The following is a 19,754-nucleotide window of genomic DNA, read 5'->3' as shown; positions in this document are numbered from 1 at the left end:
TGAGGGGTCACTAAGAGTTAAACTAATCTAAAAAGCTCTTTGTGTTTCATCTGCAGTTAACCTCAAAACTGAATTAGTCAAACAACACATTTCATACAAAAATCAGTTTATTTGTCGCATGATGTCGATGCGTTTCACTGGATCCAAATGATCAGGTGAATCTGGTTCTATTCTACGTCACAGATATTAGGTTTGTCTGAATTATACTGAATATTCTTTTCATTTCCAGTGAAACAGAACGATAAATCGTCACATTTTAAAAGCTGTAACCAGTGATGTAGGAAAGTTACCAGTGAATGATCTAAAATACATTATATTGACTCATGGAAAAATGATAAACACTGTAACAGACAAAGGTTTTATCAGTTCATCACTATTTAAAGATGTGCTTCTGATGGATTAATAATAATTCTGAGTCTTTAAACAGTGGGTTTGGTTGTACATTTACCATAAAGTTAAATTACAATGTAAATCTACTGGAGGTGCCACAATGATGTTTACAAGCACATTATATTCCAGTTTTTCGTCATTCTGACAAAATATCCAATAAGTTGTTTATGTGACTCATGAAAATGAACACTCTTTTAATGTCCTCAACTTCATGTCCTTCATAAAGCTGGAATCATATCAGCACATGTAGTTGGAAAAAGGCCTCATTCAGAACATCCAAACAGAAAACACTCTTTAAACACACCTGTTTAATTCAGAATAATAATGAAATATGAATATGTACGTAAATGTTCTGACTGATCACTTCCCCACTGTTTAGATTGTGTAAATATGTATCAAAACCTCATGTGTGCCCTGATCCAAACCCTGTTCACCTCATATTTATGGGATTTCATTGTTGAAACCACACGTTTTCATCTGAAGTTCTTAGTTTCTCATTTCCTCGTCGTTGCCGTTGTCTGATTCTTCATCGTCTGGTTCTGTGTCTGGTTCTTCATGGTCTGGTTCTGTGTCTGGTTCTGTGTCTGGTTCTTCGTGGTCTGGTTCTGTGTCTGGTTCTTCGTGGTCTGGTTCTGTGTCTGGTTCTTCGTGGTCTGGTTCGGTGTCTAGTTCTTCGTGGTCTTTATGCCCTCTTCATGCCTCGGGCCATCAGGCAGGCGAACACCGTCATCACCATCTTAGGTTTGACCTCCACCAGGTCTTCGGGCAGCGCGTACACCCGGGCACCGATCTTCCTCGCCATGGAGATGGCATATCTGAAAGAGAAACGATAGCAACATGTCTTCAATTTGATTGACACGATTCCAATTCACATGGACATTGATGAGAAATGCAGGTTCAGAAACTCCGAACAGAACTTTTATCACAACCGTAAGTAATTTTGGACGTTATTACAGAATTATTAGACTCCATATAAACACTGTCCAGAAAACATTGACCTTCACAGCTTTAAGTTTCTTCTGACCTCATCAATCTCAATTGTAAAAGTAAGTTTTCAGGTAAAACAAAACAAACGGGAGTTTTTCATTGGTTGGTAGCTTTAAGGAGAAGGTCCTGGTTTTGTGTGGATGACATGTTTTACCACTGGTTTCACAGATACTGAGACTAATCCACTAACAGGATGTGAGGTAAACAGTCTAAGACTAAGGCCCAATCCCAATTCACCCCTTGGTCCCTCCCCCTTACCCCTACCCCTCCATTTTGCGAGTTCACATGAAGGGGTAGGGGTGTGCTGATTCTCGATGAGTCGGAGGTGAAGGGTAAAGGGGGACCTAGACTACAGAGGCTGTTTTTAGACATTTATCCGACTGGATAAGTTTGGAAGAAAGCAAACAGAATATGTAAAAATATGTTTTCAGACCATAGTCCAGTTTTGGTTTTCATGGTGTTTGGAGTCGACAGTGGTGTGTCTTAGTCAAATGGGCAATGAAGTGAAGTTAATGGACGTCAGTTCTGTTTTCTAGTTCCCTGGTGAACTGGATATGAACGTCACATTTAAAGAACAGGCTTTCATTGTTGGAAAAGAGGAAACATGGAGAATCTGCTTCATTTTAACGTCTTCGTCTGTATTGTTATGGTGGAAAAGTTTGTATTTACTTTGCGTTGTTGAGTTTTTCCTCTTCGGTCAGGTCTTCTGTCTTGAGCAGGTCATATCTGATCGATCCGGGCTGGATGGCATCGATCAGGTCCAGGACCGGCATACTGCTGCTGATGGACCCGTCCTGTAAAAAAAACACCAACACACAATGGGTTAAAAACCGAGATGTGAACAGTGATGACTGCCTTCAGACATGGAGTCTATTCAGAACAGAGAATGAGAAAGAGATGTTTAGACTGAAGATGGAATCACTGCTGTAAGAGACGGAAGCAGAACAAACACCAACCAGGATGAAAAGATTTACACTAACAACATACTTCACAGCAAATACAGAAGAAAACGGAGAAAAGAGACAGTAATGTTCTCTAATAGATGACTGTTCAGTCTAATGTTTTGTTGGTTTGTCAGGAGTATATATACAGCATCCATCCATCCATCATCCGTTCATCCACCCATCCAACCATCCTTCTATCCATCCATCCATCCATCCATCCATAAATTCCAGACTTCCAGGACTGTCCTTGGCTTTTGTCCTGGTTCCTTTTAGACGCTTCGTTCCGGTTGATGTGAAATGTTCTGCGGTAGACTCACTCACCTTAAAGCTGGAGATGGTGGGTTTTCCAGCTTGTGTGAGCATGTCGTTGACCCAGGATACGATGGTGTCGTCTGTCACCTTCTGTCCATCACCCAGGTCCTCCAGGATATTCAGGGTGTACCTACAAATATATGGACAGCAAGTCAACCACTGACGAGGGCTGGATTTAAGTCCTGGTCTAAACACTCAGACCTAAACACACAGTCTCAGAAACCATGTAAATGATGGTTGTGCTGTTTTTAACATTTCTTTAAGTCCTTGTTTGGACTTAATCAGACCTTGACTAAAGGATCTACTCCTATGTTAGTATGTTGGTACCTGTCTATTTGCTGGCATTAACCTGAGATTTTCAAAGACATAAAGATGCATTTCTCTTAATTTGGTATTTCTTAATAGTTCTCATGGTGTCTTTCAATAATGTCTACATCAGTGTTTAGAGACAGGAATAACTGCTGAATGGACATTAGTATGAGGCATGGCCTTTGTCCTGTTGGACCAGTAAAAGTACAGCTGGACTTTGGAGAACCATCAGAGCTTCTCTACCTCCTCATGAGCTGCCAGAGCAGAGCGAGGGTGAGGGTTCGCTTCCCTTCGTTCAGGTCCTGACCCGCGATGCCGACCAGAGAGAACTTGGCTTCGTTCTTGCCCAGTTCCACAGCGTAGTTACAGTTCTCCAGCTGGAAAACAGTGAACATGGTTTAGACCAGTTACACCTGAGATGAATCACCAGTGTCTCAGTCTGTGACCTGGACCTGGACCTGGGTCCAGACTCTGCTGGTCCTTGTGTCTCATGTTCTGTCTTTGTTCCTACACTGTGGTCTTTGCATCAACACATTTGAATCCCTACTTTTCCAGGATTCTTTTTGTATCCTGCTGAAGCACCAGGTCTGATGGACCCACCTTCTTCATGTTGCTGCTCAGTTTTGGGTAGGGGGGTTTGTTGACTCTGTCCCAGTTCACCGGAACCTTGATCTTCTCATATAACTGGAAAATCACCAGGGCGTCATCAATATCTCTACAACACAGACACATATTATTATATTATACAACTGCACACGTACATGTCGTCATGTCAGCGTCAGGCTGCAGATCTTTGAGTTTTAACACGTTTGGTTATTGGTTCAAAAACACTGAGATGAACAAAAGTTTTGACCTGACAGTGGCGGTCTTTGTACGTTACTGTCATTAAACTCATCTGAACAGGACATGACTGGTCTTCTATTAGTCTGACTAAGATGTTTTTAGGATTTTGGCACTCATTTACAGACATTTTGGGTCTTTAAGAAAGTCAAACATGAGACAGGACATGTTTTTGATGATTTTTGATGGTCTAATATTTTTTCCATGTCTGCATAGTACAACATACAGTCTTCTTCAGCTTTTAGCAGTGTAGTAGTAGGGGGAGAAAGGCGGTGTTCTTACGCGTAGAGGTGGTTGACTCGAGGGTTGACTCCCAGTGAGTTCATCCAGTTCCTGAAGGTCCGTTCCTCCCTGGTTTCACCTTCGATGAGGCTCCAGTCGATGTCCTGGTTCTCTGGTTTCTTCAGAGCCGGGTACTTGTTGAACAGATTCGCCACGAAAGCCAAGTTGAGCTTGGGGTTACCGCGGATGACGTCTGTGGGCATGACGAACTGTCTGCATCCGAGCCGGTCGGCCTGGTCCAGCATGCACTCTGCTCGCTTCAGGTCGTCTTTCTCCTGCACAGACAGATGTGATGAGGTTCAGCTGTATGGACTGGGTACGTCCATCTGGACCCAGGCTGATCACATGACCCTCACACTTACCCTGAGTCCTGACATGTCGATGGCGATGGGGGGGATCCCCTCCTCATCTCCTTTGGGTGCCACCTGGTTCAGGATGTTGTAATAAGCCTTGGAGTCCTGGAACAGACCGACAGTGGTTCAGTTTAGACGACTCTAAGTTCCACAAACACAAACTATAATGAAAAGTTATTAATTGTGTCTCATTAGTGCTTCTCAGATGTGGTCACTGTGTCATTCCTTTGACCTCCATAACATCTTATTAACAGTTTCTCTACATTTTACTCAACTCTGTCAAAATAATCAATAGACCAAGGTTTTATTATAATTAAATCCCATCTGATGCTGCTACACACCCATATTAACCCATAAAGGCCCAGTATTACTTTTGCGTCGGTTCCCAAATATTTTTTTCTCTCTATTAAACCTTTCTTAAGTGATTTATCATAATATTATACTCTCTATTTAGCATTTTTTCAGTGAAAATCAGGTATTTTCCTGTATTTATTGTACTGATCATGTACTTAACCTCCTAAGACCCAGCTATGGGTTTTCTGTCCACATTTGTGGACAAGAGTTTCACAACTTTATACAAAAAAAGAAAAGAAAACTGTCCACCACAAAGGACATTCCACAAAAAAATTAAAAACTGCATCTGAAAAAACTGTTGCATCATGATGTTTCCAATACAGACACTTATTTAATAAAAAACAAAAAAGCTTGTACTTTGCTGACATTTCCTGGGTCTCAGGAGGTTAAATCATCATGCTGAGATGACATTTGAGGGTTATCACACCGAAAACTGAGAAAAAGTGACTTTTTCAGTAAAATCTGTCATTGCATTTCAACTGTCATTGATCCAACTCCATGGGTTTTACTGGTGAATCAATGTTGTAGAAGATGACGGTGTTTCCATGGTAACTACGGAGCCTCTGAACGTCCAAATGGGTCATATCTGATGACCATGAAAAGATGAAGAACTGTATTTTACATCAATTATTTACATATATTGATAGGATTAATGGCTCTAAAGTTATTAAACATTTTAAATCAGTAGATGCTTTTGGACACTGGTTTATATTTGGGTCTTTATGGGTTAAGGACATATCTGTATATCTAACCCTAACCCAAAAATGAACAAAATAAACAAAATAATCAGGTTTTATTCAACTCATATCAGATGTTTCTAATTTTTGTGTAAAGATGGAATGAGAGTTTTGCACAGGACTGTTTGCAGTCTGTATGACACTTCCATTTTGCTTTAGGACAAAGTTATAAGGTTGTAAAATAAGTGTTTATCCATGGATGATCAGTGTCTGTTATTGTATACATACCAAATGTCAGTGTGTGTTTTCCTTTGTTGCTCACCTTGATGTCGGAGCTGAAGTTGTTGATCTTGGGACATCCGGCCTCTTCCAAGTGATAGTTGGCCCATCGCAGCAGCAGCTCCTCAGGGGACAGTTTCATCAGATCCTCCAGACTCTCTCCATCTCGCAGCAGAGCGATCAGAGCTGCACATGTATGAGTATTAAGGAATCAGAAGAGAGGTTAAAGGTCAAAGCTCATGTATATTAAGAAATGACAAACCTGTCCCCTCATTTGTCTCAATACACGGCTGTGAAAGTCATTTTAGTTCAGGTTCCACATTCAGCCCAATATGATCTCAACTGGGTCAGACCAGTAAAATATTAATATAACCTATAAATACTGACAAGTTTTTCTCTTTGTTTCAGTGTAATAAATAACATTAAATTATGAAAATATTTACATTTATAAACTATCCTTTCACAAAAAAGATGTGAATAATATGAAAAAAAATGAAATTTCTTGAAAGAAATAAGTGCAATTTTAACAATATTATGCCTCAACCTATTATTTATACATGTGCATCAAACACAATGTCACACAAACATTTGGTAACAGGAAGAATGTTGTAAAAAAATGTGGAGTTTGGGACCAAAATGAGAACAATTTCTACAATATTATGCCTCAGCTAATTATTAACACAACTTACAGATCACAGTGGACCTACAAATACACTAAACATTTAATAACAGACAGAATATTGATAAAATTGCACTATTTTTCTTTAGACATTTCCGGTTGTTCATATTTGTTCAGGTTATTCACATTTTATGGTTAAAGGACAGTTTGTAAATGTAAATTTTTTATAGTGTAATATTTTTTTCATATTAAACCAAGAATACAATTTGTAGTTGTCATTAATTTATAGGTTATTATGTTGTTATTTTACTTTCTGTCTGTATGTGGAACCTGAACTAAAATGAGTTTAACATCCTTGACTGTTAATATCTTCAGTGTAATTTTTTGTATTTCCCAAATTCATTCCATGGGCCAGACTGGACCCTCTGGTTTGGATCCACAGGTTTGACCACCCTGAGGTAGAACATCCAACACCCACCTTCGTTCCTGCTGAGCTCGATGTCGGCGAACAGTCCGATCTTGATGACCTGCCAGAGCAGACCCAGGACCAGGTGCTGCCTGCCCTCCTTCAGGTCCTCGGCCCCGATGTTGACCACGTGGCAGCCGATGGCCGACGCCGAGTTCAGAGCCAGGTTCAAGTTCTCCTGTAACGTTCAAGGACATGACACAGTGTAAGGGCTCCGAGTGTCCGTCAGACAGCGCAGACGTCAACGGGCACTTCCTGTCTCACCTGGATGGTGAACGGCGTGAGCTTCTTCTTGTTGATGGTTCTCTCGTCGATGGTGTCGGGGACAGACAGGTTAATCATCTTACTAAAACACAAAACATTCACATTAACTGAAGAAATCACAGCCCACACGCACAGTCCTCAGGTTCTTCAGTAAAAGCAAAAATACAAGTAAATTACAGGTTTTTTACACTTTCCAAATCTGACATTAGAAGTATTTACATCATGGGGTCAAACACAGGGGCTACATGCTGACCAATATGATCCTAATTAGGCCGGAGCAGTAAAACAATAAAATAATAACCTATAAATAATGACAACTCCAAACTGTTCTCATGTAGTGTTTTAAAGTGAAAAAGATTAAGTTATATTAAAGAAATTAAGGAAAATATTTATATCTGTAAACTATCCTAAAAAAATGTGAATAACATGAACAACCTGAAACTTCTAATGAAAAATAAGTGGAATTTTAACAATATTCTGTTTCAGTTTGTCATTTACACATGTGCATTAAGATCACAGTGGATCTACAGATGCACAAAACATTTGTAAACAGGTGTAATATTGGTACAGTTACACTTAAGACACTTCATGTTCATATCTGTTCAGTTTTTTGTGAAAGGATAGTTTGTTAAACATTTTCATGTAATTTTAGTTTTTACACTAAAACAAAGAAAAACATTTGTAGTTGTCATTATTTATAGATTTTTATTTTAGTATTTTACTGGTCTGATCCACTTTAGATCATATTGGTCTGAATGTGATGGTTTTGACATCCTTGATTGTTAATATCTTCACTACAATATTTAGCTTTTCACAAATTCATCCAATTTAATATGGACCGTATGTTTGACACCCCTTATTTACATTATTGATTCGTCTGATAACTTTAACCTGCTCAGTTAATTTGCAGATTTAATCAGCACTGTGTTCTATTTCATCCAATATTAAACCTTAAAGCAGCATGGGCTGAAAAACAAAAAATTATCACAATACATCTGATAAAATTAAAATATCATGTATAATGAATAAATCAATATGTATTCTTTAGATTTATTTCAGTAATAATTAGTTATTTATTTGTTTTATAATAATAATCCCAAACATATAACATAAATAATTATATTAAATGAATGACATATTTTGGATAATGTGCTCATAAATGTATTCATCTATCATACACACAGTTCCTTAAAAACTTAGTTTAAAGTATTAGTATGTATAATTCAGTTATATTGGTTGTATGAACAGAACGTTCATGTGTTTTAGTACCAGAGGACAATCCCGTCTCCCATGGCTGTGAACAGGTCGTTGCTGTCGGCGTTCATGGGCAGGACATGTTTACAGTCTGCGTCCTTCTCCAGAGCTTTGTTGATCCAGTTCACAAAGGCCACCTTCTCCTCCTCTGAACAGGAGGAAAAGAAACAGTACATTAGGAAATCATGTACAAATACACAACGATGAACAACTACAGACAGACATCTGCAGTTCAGTTCCATTTGGTCTGGAGACACAATAATAGATATCACACTGATGTCCTGGCGTCTGTATGGAACGTCTTAACCCTTAGATGCTAAAGTGGGTCAAAAATGACCCAGTGAGGTGGTTTTCTTTAAATATCTATGTAATGAAAGGTTGTTATTATTTCATAATTCAGGTATTCCTCAAAAACATGCTATTGACATCATGACATTTAAATTTTTAATTTAATTTGTATTTGTATATGTATTGAATTCTATGGTCTGTTAGCTAACCTGCTAATGAGCTCAGGTAGACGTTATTAGTGTTTGTACATTTATACTGTTAACAACACAACTGTATGTGTTAACATTTATCATGGATCTGAAATTACTTGATTACTTTTCGTTTCATCTGTAGCTCCATCTACAGTGATAGCAGGATTAAACCCATCTTTATCATCTGATGTTAAGTTTGTGTCTCAGTTCTGTCTAATATTAAAGTAGATGCACTGTTGGATGCTCTGATAGTATCTGATCCAGCTCCTCAAAAAATGGGCAGATTATTCTTCATTACCTGTTTTTCTTAAAATTATATTGTGCCTAATGATGAGTCACATTTCTCTCTGCTGGCGTTACAGCAGGTTCTGCTAACCTACACCTGTTTCTACAGCAACTGTCTGGTTTTACTCCATCAGATCTGTCACCACACACAGCTATTAAGTATCAAATGTCTTGAGGCTCCGGGGATGTGAACCTTTCATTATTTTTCAATCTCAGTACATGATTATTCAGTGTTACTCATGGATCTGATGTCAACATAAACACTGATTTGTTTCTGTTTCTATAGGTAAAGACTCATTGTGTGGATGGTGTTGATATGATCCCTCACATCAAATCTAAATCCCACCATAACACATTGACACCTTACATTAATATACCGTACATTTTTCTTGATCTGGATAACATACAGATACAGGTCATATTTTAACGCCAGTATAAATAGGGTCTCATTGAGGTTCACCTTGTTTTTAATTTTACCTTGTATATTTCCTTTTTTTACCTGTATATATCCTTACTGTACATATTTCTTATCTGTAGTATAGAGTTAACTTTTTGTATATTTTAGTAGTAATCAGTAGTATTTTAGTAGTATTTGCATATTTAATATTTTATCTGTAATTTCTGTATATTGCCAATATTTTTCAGTATTTTGTGTGATATTTTTATTCAGTCTTTTTTGCACTTTAAGTGTTTGGTGCTAAACTGATTTTCATTGTTCCTGTACAATGACATTAAAGATCCATTCTATTCTATTCTATTCTATTCTATTCTATTCTATTCTTCTTTATTCTATTTTATTCGATTCTGTTCTATTCTTTATTCTATTTTATTCTATTCTGTTCTTTTCTGTTCTATTCTATTCTATTCTATTCTATTCTGTTCTTCTTTATTCTATTCTATTTTATTCTATTCTGTTCTATTCTAGTCTGTTCTTTTCTATTCTATTCTATTCTATTCCATGCTATTGTATTTTATTGTATTTTATTCTATTCTATTCTATTCTTTCTATTCTATTTTATTCTGTTTTTCTATTCTATTCTATTCTATTCTATTCTACGTGCTGCTTGTGTTTTCAGACCTGAGTAGGAGTGCTGAGTGCCCGTCTGCTCTGACGTTCCCGCCACGTTACAGATTCCCTCCTTCTTGTTGATGGCCTTCCTGAAAGTCTTGGCCACCTCGGTGCTCTTCAGTCCGTGAACAATCTGAGCGTGAAGGCAGTGGGATTAAAACACCTTCCAGTGGTAAATGCTGTGGTCTGTCTGATGGTTGGTGTGTGGGTGATGAGCGTCTGAACTCACCTTGGCGAACTCGTCGAAGGTGAGCTGGTCGCTGGTCTTCGTCAACTCCTGGATGATCTCTCGGATCTTGTAGCCCGGCAGTGGCAGGTTGGCGGCCTTGAAGAGCTCATTGAGCTCATGTTTGCTGATAAATCCATTGTTGTCAATGTCTAAGAGAGAAAGAAGGGGTCAGAGGTCACAAGCAACAAAGGGAAAGAATGGCATTTATTTTTATTCTTAATACTGGAGGTCTGTTTGTGCACATGTTCAACTACAACAGCTCTAATGCTGCCTTCATGTGCCATGGGAGTCATGGTAAAAAATAGTTATGAATTCAAAAATTACACATGAACCCCCTCATGTTGCATTTTCCCCTGGAAAACTGGGAAAAATGTTGATCCACGAGCTGCAGAGTTGAAAATAACCTTTGACCTTTTCAACGAGGGATTCATGGCCAATGATAAACAACACTTTTATTAATGTTCTGCTGCTGTTAGCTGATGATTTTGCACATTTATAGCATATACAATTTTTAAAAAGCAGATGAATTAACACATCCAAAACGGGAGAACTGGGAAAAATTGATCCAGGAGATGAAAATAACCTTTGACCTTTTCAACGAGGGATTCATGGCCAATGATAAACAATGCCTTCATTAATGTTCTGCTGCTGTTAGCTGATGATTTTTTCACATTTATTGCATAAAAAATGTCCAAACAAAAAAATAAAAATGCTGTATCAGATGAATAAACACATCCAAAACTCTTTTATCAAAGTAACACGTCACCATAAATAGTGTGTCAGCCATTTTTCATTTCACTACAACAACAAAAGCACTTGAACACAACGCACTTGTAATTTCAAATTCACAGTGGAAAGGATGAAGGCAGCATAAGTTGAGGGTTGAACTTAATAAATTATGATTCTTTCCTCCTTGACCCAAAAGTCCTAGTAAGACAGAATGCTCTGATTCATATGAAAATCTACTTCTTGGTTTTAGTGAGAAGAACCTGGTGTTTCCTGTCATTAAATCAGAACTGTTCTGGCTTCAGGTGCTGTTTGCTCACCGATCTTGGCGAAAGCTTCTCTGAGTTCCTCCAGCTCCTCCTGGGAGATCGGTGTGGCAGTGGTGGAGTCCATGTTGTGGAGCTGTAAAGACACAGATGGACATAAACTGAGACTGTCAGGACGGCTGCAGAAAAGGAGGAACTGTGCGGACAATCACCACCGCAAACTGAGGACACTTCTCACTTCTGTCATCCTGCTACTTCCTGTTCTGCTTCACTTCCTGCCTAACAGGTAGGTGCTTCTTTGTTTTTCATTGCTCAGTATCTCTGCATCTTATCCTGTGAATCTACAGATTTGGCCTTTGGACAGCTTTTAACTTCCATTTTGTGGGTTTTGATTCAGTTTAGTCTCCAACTAATCTGTATTTTCATTGTTAACTGGGGTGTTTATTTTTTTTTAGCAACTAGATTCAATTCAGTATAAAATAAAGAGTCATATCAAGTATATTCAGCTGACAATGGTGTAAAAGCAGGAAATACTCACATTAAAGACCACATCCATGTTACATGAGTCATGTTCCGTCAGTCGACTAAACAATTACTAACTCTGTTATTTCAACACAGACTCTGATTCTGAATTGTTTCACTTTAAACCACAATTAAATCAATTCTGCTCATTTTCTTTTCCATGTTTTTAACCTGTGACTTTGCAAGAATCCCTTTAAATAGCATACATAAGAACTTTTTATTGCTATTTATGCAACACCATTTAGCTGCAGTTTACTCTCTGCAAGCACATGCATATTAACAAACAGTAGAAGGAAAATCCTCCTTTAAAATAATATAGAGCTGCATTTCCCACATTTGGGATCAAGATCCAAAATGAGTTGAAAACCTATTTTTTTACCTGTAGTTTGCAGATTAAAATCATGACATAACTGATACAAAATAAAAACTCTCCAACATTTATGCGAAAGATAAACATAACAAGATACAAATGACTAAAAAAGAAGCAACGAGAGAACAAAACACAAATCTGAGTGACTTTCCTGCTCTCAAAACACTGTAAAGGCCTCTTTTTTAGTCATTAATTTAATTTTGTGTTGTTTTGGTCTTCAAGAGAACAGTCCCCTATATTATAATTAAGAATTTTAATTATTATCATGCTGTTATTCACCTGTACAAGACAGAATAAAAACAGGTTTGTTGGAAAAGTTGTGCATATATGAGAAATAACACCTTTTATAAACCTCTAAAATGTCCTGCTCGCTGTGTTCAGGATATTTTAATCATTAAAACAAAAATAGACATATGAATGAAAATAAAATCAATGCCAGCCAGTATGTTCTGCAGTAATTTGTCTTGAAAATATAAATCAAAATCAAAATCAACATGAATCAGAAAGTCACTTCAGTTTCACTAAACTTTCTAAACTCACTGTCAAACTCATTTTTTTCCAGGTTCCACATTCAGCCCAATTTCAAGTGAGTCAGATCAGTGAAATAATAACATATTAACCTATAAATAATGTCAACTCCAAATTTTTCCACTGTTTTAGTGCAAATAACTCCATTAATTTATAAAAAATATTTATCTTTACAAACTATCCAAACAAAAAAGATGTCAATAACCTGAAAAAACTGACATTTCTGTGCATGCCAGATCGGATCTACAAGGGCAAAAAACATTTAGTAACAGGCAGAATATTGGTAAAGTTGCATTTAGGCTACGTTCAGACAGCAGGTCTTAATACACAATTTGGACTTTTGGGTGAAATGTGATTTTTTTTGTGTGTGCTTGTTCATATTACACATTAAATGCGACTTCTATCAGTTTTGAGTATGAACTGAATGCGACCCTGAAGTGACCCGCATGCGCAAAAGAGGTCCTGACTAGGGATGCAAATTATCAAATAATTCACTAATCATTAGTTGGTTGACCTTGTCGATCAATTAATGATTAATTGATAAGCGGTGATTTTCCTGTGAACCTGAATTTCTCTTTCAATAGTGTCTATAAGAATAAAAGCTAAATGCTGTTTATATACTTCATGAAAAAAGCATGTCATATTCCTTAATGTTTGATTTATTGAACCATTGGATGCAGAACAGACAATGACATTTATATAATAGAACTAAAGAAATTCTGCACAGAAATTAAATCAAATAAAGGGATCTGAAGAGGGGCAGTTTAGAAGAAAAATTAATGTGGGGGACAGATCTCAAGGAGCGCGGAGATGCCATGCATAAGTGTAATTTTTGCACTTTGCTAATTCATTATGTGGGTTGGACTGGAACCTTTGGTGGGCCGGTTTTGGCTGGTATTGGCCACATGTTTGGCACCTCTGTTCAAAACGAAATCCACGCGGTTACCTGGCATTACATCATGTTCTATATTTGAGGAAGTGGGTCAAGACAGATATGTGACATTTGAAGACATCTCTGTGTGGTTTAACTTCACTTTAAACCCCTGAAGCTTCTGTTAAAATATGGAACAGGAAGACGCACAATTTTCCACAAAGGTTAAAAGAAAAAGATTTGAACGTTTGTGTTTCCACTCAGCAGTTCAAGTTTAGATCAGTCCATTATTCGCTTTGGTTAAAATTTTTCGTGGCTTAATATAGCGACAGATTATTTAATTTAAAAAAACTGCAGATGAGGAAGAGTGACGCCATTTTGAGAAGTTGGCATCACATGACACACAGGACATTTCAGTCTGTGATGATTCACAGTGTGTGTTTGTGCGTGTGTGTGTGTGGTGTGTTTGCACATCCTTTTTTGGCTGATTGAAACACTGCAGAGGAGGACGTTAAGAAAGAGGAGATGTGAAGAAAATACTTGAGAAACAGAGGCTGATGTTTGTACAGGTTAAAGTTACAGTTACAGATACAGATACAGATTCCTTATGTTGAACTGAAACATTCATCCTTTTTCTCTGATCTCTTTGCTAATTCATTAAGTCTGATTGTTCCTTCCACAGCAACAGTCGTATATGTCTGCAGATCCACAACATTAATGATTTAGACTGAGAACTGCTGATAAAAAAGCAGTGCAGTTTCTCCTCTTTCCATCTTCTGTGTTTGGTTCCAGCTCAGACAGTGAACGCTGACAGAAACATATCATTCATTCTGAATTTTACAGCTTGTTTTGCACCGTACAGTTTTATTTTGGCACGTTACAGTTATTATCCAGGTCCTTTACTCAGATCTTTTCTACACTTATAATTTATTATTATGTATAGTGTTTGCACTTGTATTCTATTTTATTCTATTTTATTGCGTGTCATGCTGCTGCTACATTGTAATTTTCCATTTGGGATCAATGCTTTTTTTTTGTTTGTTTGTTTGTTTTTTGTTTGTTTGTTTTTTTAAACCCACCACCACCCCTCTTCGGAGGACAACTTTATTTTCAATTGCAGCTTCTGTTTAAGTAACAGTCTCAAACTTTATATTCATATGTTCTTCCATTCCTTGCTTATATACATATTTACAAATGTGACCTGGCAAAGGGCAGTGTGTTTAGAGGGAAAGGGAAAAGGGAGGTCAGAAACAAGATTAAAATTAAACAAATAGGGTGATCAAAACACTAGAATGAGTTAACATATTAATAAATATTTACAAAGACACAACTAGAATACATAAAACAGCAAGAGAAACAGGACAGACTAGCAGCAGCATTGTTCTTTAAAATGATCAGTGATCAGAGGTTTAAAAACTGCTTTGGAGACAAGAGCGTCCAGCCTTTGTGTTTTTTGCAGTAAAGTACATTTATCTGTTTGTTTATCTATTAGTGTGGATTTAAAAAAACACATATTAAAGCTACACAGGTAAACTTTACCTAATTCACAGTCAGTCAGTTTAGTTTCTTTTCTGCTCTTAAATGCAGCTACAGTTCCATGTTCATCACTGTCCTCTGTCGGCTCATACTATGTCTCCTTCTCCATGTCTACAAACTGTGCACATGTTTCCTTATCATCATTCCACACTCCCCATTGTACCCAGCAGAAGTCAGTTTTCGACCAAGTTCACTCCAACCTCAGTTAAAGATAACCTGTCTGTTGCACAAACCACAAACAATGGTGTGTTTTGAGTGTAGCATGTATTGCGCTTAAATACGGATATTTTACACTTAATAAAAATACATGATTTCACATTATTTTGGTGCATTACTTACATACATTTGCACTGAAGATTGGGAGAGGAGCAGCTGATTAATCTGCAAAAATCTGATTTAACTTTTTTTGCTCGTGCACTCCACCTCAGCTGTATAGTGTTAGTTCAAGCCTACATTTGTATATCAGTGTGAGCAGTAAAAGCATGACAAAAAAAGGTCAGTAGCTTAAAACACTGAGTGACTGTATTAAATAATGTACAAATGAAAAAACAGAACAAATGTGAAAGACTAAAAATAACATTTACCATAATCGGGCTCCTTTGTGTTTGGTTTCGAGTCCATATTTGAAGAATTAAATGAGGATTTCAGTCCTTTAACAGTTATTCCTTCCATACATGTAAAACCACAAAAGGAGAAGTTACCTTTTCCTGTTAAATTACTTCCCATACATTTCCAGAAATCACTTCACTAAATGCTTTACTACTGGCGTTTTTACGGATGGATGAGTTAAATGCTTTCTTCCAACAAATTAAAAAGGTGCATGTGTTTAAGAAAGTGCTAATACTGGTCTGCGGTTTCTTCTTTTTTATATTAATGTCAAATAAGATGCTTCATTAAGATTCCATTTTACTATTTCATTAAGTTCAGCATGAGGTATAATTACTTTAAACTGAGCTACCACAGTGATTTGATATTTCCATATTAGATTATGCCCATCTGAGGTTTGTCTAAACATGGTGTTTTAGTGACTAAATGATCTCTGCTCATTCTTTTCAGAAGCAGAAGTGAAACTCAGCAGCACAAATAGTTGACATGAACACTAAACACTAAACCTTAGCTCTGTGAAGTCAAATGACTCAGCCTGACATTTAAGGTATAAGCACCTCAGTGGAGCATTTTTTCCCTTTTTTGACATGACTTTAAGCCTCACTTCCTGTTCTTGTGTCATGTATCTATTAGTATTTTGTGTCACTAGACATGAATATGCATCTTGGGTTGTTGGTGAAGCCCTGAAACGATTAATGCTTCTGTAAACTCAAGACCTGGAGCACAGGGTCCATGTAGATATAGAACTTTTCTTTCCTTAGTTTCTGCTACTTCTAGGGCAGGGGTGTCAAACATACAGCCTGTGGGCCAAAACCAGCCCGCCAAAGGGTCCAATCTAGTCTGTGGAATGAATTTGCGAAATGTAAAAATGATATTGAGGATATTAACAATCAAGGATGTCAAAATTATTTTAGCTCATGGCCCACATACTGACCAAGGTGATCTCAAGTGGGTTGGATCAGTAAAATACTATCATAATAAACCAAGTAAAATGACAACTATAAAATGTTCTCTTTGTTTTAGTGTAAAAAATTATGTAAAAATGTTACATTTACAAACTGTCCTTTCACAAAAAATGTGAATAACTTCAGAAAAATAATTTTAATTTTACCAATATTGCTGAAATTGTTAAAATTGCACTTATTTTTCTTGGATAATTTCAGGTTGTTCGAGTTATTCATGTTTTTTCAAGGATACTCTGAAGATGTAGACATTTTCATAATGTAATTTCAACTTTTTTTTTTTCCATTTTTCAGTTCTTATTTTATTGGTCCCCTGAACAAAAATGAGTTTGACACCCCTGTACTAAGGTTTGTGCAGCAACTAAAGAGAACGTCCACGGTCATAAATGCACTAAGAAAAATGTTCGATCCATGGAGCTTCATCAATGCAGATTCTTTCCAGCATCAAATATGAGTTTCAGATGCACACGTTTTAGCTTTAGTTCAATCAGTCTGTGTGCACTCGAGAGGACACACCCAAAACTAGAGGAGTTATAGGTGACTGTTGGATCTGTCTGCATGTGATTCAGGCCAAGACTACGCTCTCATTTACAGGACTGTCAAATCCATCAATGCATCAAGCAAATAAGAGATGAATAATCAGTAAAAAATGACGAGTCAGCAGGAAGAATGAGTCTAGTATTCACAAAAAATGCATTTACAAAACTGAATATGCTCTGAACCTAAAAAGCTAGTTCCCAAAATTAGAAGAAGTGGAATTGGAACTGAAACAACATCCTCTAGACACTTAAGAGCACTGGACAAACTGAGTGTAATAACATCACAATATGGAAAAAATACTGAAATTGTAAAAATATCCAACTCTAACCCTGTGCAAAAATGACAACTCTCTCTAAAATCATGCTTTATATTCATCCCAATATCTGTAAAACAATGGCAAAATATTTTTTTCAATAACATTCAGCCTTTTTGGAAATTATGAAAGATGATTCAGCGATACATATGAGGTTTGCAGGACTCAGCATTTTTCAAGTGTGATCTATAAAAAGGATTAATCTGCATTATTTCATCTTCTAGAGAACTAGATAAGAGTGCAAAAAACAGTGCATCACACTTCAAGAGATATCTATGCATTTAAAAGGATGAAAAATAGTCATAATAGAGGATAAAGGAGGAGCATGTGGAATGTTTACATCTGCTTAAATCTCATCAGCTTCACACACACTTGACTTTTGTTCACTGTTAAATTCACCTCTGAACTTTGAACAGTCATTTAACGTTGCTATGGGGTGATCTCTGCATTTCTGCTAAGCCTCGCTTTTTGCAGTTGAAGTGAAGCAAACCGCAAACTTCCTTTACGGCTTACTGCAGTGGTTTAACTTCTTCTTTCTCCCCGTCTGCAGGCTTCTGACTGCTTAAACATTGACACTGCAACGCTTTAACTTTAGCACAGTTTTAAGATTCGGTAAAAACTGAAAGGTTCAGATCTGTGCACCATCAGTCTGTCATGTCCTGTTCTTTTCACACATTAAGAAACAGAATAAAAATCAGTGTCTGTCATCCTGCAAGGAGGCCTTTTCGGGAACACCCACCCTGGACTGGACATCTCCCACATCATCTCACCTGTATTTACCTGCGAGGCGCGCTGGTGAGGATGGTGATCTCTGGGTGTGGACGGTTACTTGTCGTCAGTCTGTCTGTCCTCAGTTTGTCCTTCTGGCTGCTGTGCTGCTCACAGTTTGACAGGCAGCGCAGTGAGACGGCTCCGAAAGCAGAGCGACAACGCATCTATTCAAATCTACAAGGAAGGAAGTGACATGCGACACTTCAGAAACAGGAATGAAAGACGATTTGTCTTTATATGGCAATCCACGACGTGCAGCAAAAAGGCAAGGTGACTCTCCATGTTGGCAGACAGGTTGGAGGGCTTCAGAAGAGAAGTCAGAAAGTTTGAAAAAGTGATCATGATGTTGTTGTGGAAGGTGATGGAGGAACGTCAGCCTCACTTATAAATATGTCACATTTGAAGCAGAATATTAATCAGAGCAATGTTTACTTCATCTAACCACAGTGAAGTAATCCAATAATAATAATAACAATAATAATAATAATAATAAATCAAGACAGACATGTAATCAGAGCAGGCAGGTCATAAAAACAGAGATGACACATAGTTTAAAAGGCCAATCATGGCAGTACACACTTAACCCCCAAAGATCCAAACATCCACTGGTGACCAAAACCATCTACTGATCTCAAGTGTTTAATACCTGTTGATCCACTTATCCTATCAATACATGTAAATAACTGGTGTAAAATACAGTTTGTCATCTTTTTGTGATCATCAGATATGACCCATTTGGTTGTTCGGAGGCTCTGTAGTTACCGTGGAAACACCGTCATCTTCTACAACATTGATTTACCAGTAAAACCCGTGGAATTGGATCAATGACAGTGGCTGGAAATGCTTGTTTTATATTCAGTTAATGATATATTTGACTGAAAAAGTCACTTTTTGTGCAGTTTTCTCTGTTTTTGATATAATAACCCTCAACTTTAATTTGAGCTTTTATGAACATCCACATGATCAGTTAATTAAATACAAGAAAATACCTGATTTGTACTGATAAAATACAAAATACAGAGGATAATATTAGAATAAATGGTGTTAAATCACTTAAGAAAGGTTAGATCAAGAGAAAATTTCATTTGGGAACTGACACAAAAAGTAGTGTTGGGTCTTTATGGGTTAAACATACAGCAGAAAAAAAACTGGTTTGATGCACAGCTAGAGGAATAAGGACACATAGAGTGAATTTACCTGCTCTAACACTCTTCCATTCTTTTCTTCATTTTCTGTCACATTTTAGAACCTGGATTATGGAGGAGAATTCATGAGATCCAACATCCAGCCAACCATCCAGAGCTGATGTCATCATCCCAGAGGAGACAGATGTAGAGTCCAGTTCTTCCAC

At 37.3% G+C, this 19,754-nt stretch overlaps 1 protein-coding gene across 3 annotated transcripts; it reads right to left on the bottom strand.

Moving 5' to 3' along the window:
* Positions 1-296: 296 nt before the first annotated feature.
* LOC115412947 (lymphocyte cytosolic protein 1 (L-plastin)) lies at positions 297-18,568 on the bottom strand. 3 transcript variants are annotated; one of them, XM_030125632.1, is made up of 15 exons: positions 18,413-18,568; positions 11,439-11,520; positions 10,393-10,541; positions 10,173-10,296; positions 8,346-8,478; positions 7,077-7,158; positions 6,825-6,990; positions 5,771-5,913; positions 4,427-4,522; positions 4,065-4,339; positions 3,543-3,657; positions 3,186-3,319; positions 2,643-2,763; positions 2,047-2,171; positions 297-1,205 (listed from the first exon to the last, which is right to left on the bottom strand). In XM_030125632.1, exons 2-15 carry the CDS (start codon positions 11,509-11,511, stop codon positions 1,073-1,075), a joined length of 1,869 nt encoding a protein of 622 aa, XP_029981492.1. In that variant the 5' UTR covers positions 11,512-11,520; positions 18,413-18,568; the 3' UTR covers positions 297-1,072. The 3 variants fall into 3 exon arrangements, with proteins under 3 accessions (XP_029981492.1, XP_029981491.1, XP_029981493.1); XM_030125631.1 differs by having other exon boundaries at positions 18,403-18,560; XM_030125633.1 differs by having other exon boundaries at positions 11,439-11,526; positions 18,422-18,551.
* Between the last annotated feature and the right edge of the window lie 1,186 nt (positions 18,569-19,754).

This window comes from Sphaeramia orbicularis, chromosome 21 (genome assembly GCF_902148855.1).
Source record: "Sphaeramia orbicularis chromosome 21, fSphaOr1.1, whole genome shotgun sequence".
NCBI lineage: Eukaryota > Metazoa > Chordata > Actinopteri > Kurtiformes > Apogonidae > Sphaeramia > Sphaeramia orbicularis.
The sequence above is the reverse complement of the archived record's forward strand: the minus strand, read 5'-3'. Positions and strand labels throughout refer to the sequence as shown.

Excerpts from the sequence above, each read along its gene's own strand:
- LOC115412947 (XM_030125632.1), bottom strand. The coding sequence starts at position 11,511 with ATGGACTCCACCACTGCCACACCGATCTCCCAGGAGGAGCTGGAGGAA. Across the intron at positions 4,340-4,426 it reads TCGACATGTCAGGACTCAGG|GAGAAAGACGACCTGAAGCG; the intron begins GTAAGTGTGAGG and ends CTGTCTGTGCAG. Across the intron at positions 2,764-3,185 it reads CTCTGGCAGCTCATGAGGAG|GTACACCCTGAATATCCTGG; the intron begins GTAGAGAAGCTC and ends ATATATTTGTAG.